Source organism: Cariama cristata, unplaced genomic scaffold (genome assembly GCF_000690535.1).
Source record: "Cariama cristata isolate BGI_N322 unplaced genomic scaffold, ASM69053v1 scaffold31625, whole genome shotgun sequence".
NCBI lineage: Eukaryota > Metazoa > Chordata > Aves > Cariamiformes > Cariamidae > Cariama > Cariama cristata.
In genome coordinates this window covers 1,422-2,456 of record NW_009619739.1, presented here as the reverse complement: position 1 = coordinate 2,456, position 1,035 = coordinate 1,422, and the positions used below count along the sequence as shown (strand labels likewise).

At 59.5% G+C, this 1,035-nt stretch overlaps 1 protein-coding gene across 1 annotated transcript in view; it reads right to left on the bottom strand.

Annotated features, from left to right (window-relative positions):
- Positions 1–641, bottom strand: part of LOC104162602 (calretinin-like) — a gene marked incomplete at its 5' end in the record, with an annotated part of 2,939 nt that extends 2,298 nt beyond the window's left edge. The window contains 3 exon segments of the mRNA XM_009701365.1: positions 52–132; positions 247–336; positions 565–641. Of these exon segments, the coding sequence (XP_009699667.1) occupies positions 52–132; positions 247–336; positions 565–641 (248 nt within the window).
- Positions 642–1,035: the final 394 nt, after the last annotated feature.

The following is a 1,035-nucleotide window of genomic DNA, read 5'->3' as shown; positions in this document are numbered from 1 at the left end:
CAGCGGGGACCAAACCCCATGGGGAGCCCCGGCACAGCCTGCCCCGCTCACCTCCATGAATTCCGAGCTGGAGCGCACGTGCTGGCGGAAACACAGCAGGAAATTCTCCTCCGTGGGCAGGATCTGGGCCAGCTACGGGGAACACGAGCATCACGGGGGAACACGAGCATCAGTGGGGAGGACCGCGAGCATCCCGGGGGAAGGACCACCAGCATCCCGGGGATCCACAGCACCAGCACCACTCACCTCTGCCATCTCGATTTTGCCGTCCGCATTTTTGTCATACTTGTGCATGAACTCCTTCATCTTGTCACCCAAGTTGTCGTTCTTTGAGTCCTGCCGACAAGGAGAGGGGATGGGAGCGTTTACTCCTCTCCCTGTGCTGGTGTTAGCGTTTACTCCTCTCCCCGTGCTGGTGTTCCCCCCTTTTCCCTCCCAGAGCTGCCCCCCCCCCAATCCCGCTCCTCAGTGCCATTCCCAAAGGAGACGGGGCTGACATGAGCCTGAACCTTCGAGCAGGAGGGACCGGAGGAAGGAGAGAGCAAAACCAGGCGAAGCCCTTACCACACCCGCCCCCTTCCTTGCGCTTTCCAGCTCCTGGAAGAAGTTTTCCAGCTCTTTGCCTTCGATGTAGCCATTTCCTGGGGAAGGGAAAAAAAAAAAATGCAGTAAGATGCCTCATGGTGTCAGAGGGCAGGAGGCGAGGGAGGGATGCTCCCGGGGGGACGCAGCGCTTGTCCCCCTCCGCACGGGGACACAGCTCTGAGGTGACTGTGGCAGCCAAGAAACGCCAGCTGATGCCGAGTGTTATGCAAACCCGGTGATGACCGAATTCGTAATGAGCTTGGGGGGGTGGGGGACACAACATAGCCCTGGACTTGTCCCCTGCACCCGCTTGTAGGGTCCAGGGGACTTTGTCCCCATCCCCATCCAGATGTTTGCTGCATTTTCTGCATCTTATGCTTTAACCGGGTGGTTTGGGCACAGCTGGGGGGCACTACCCTTTCCTCCAAAGCGCCTGACCGAGGGGTAGCC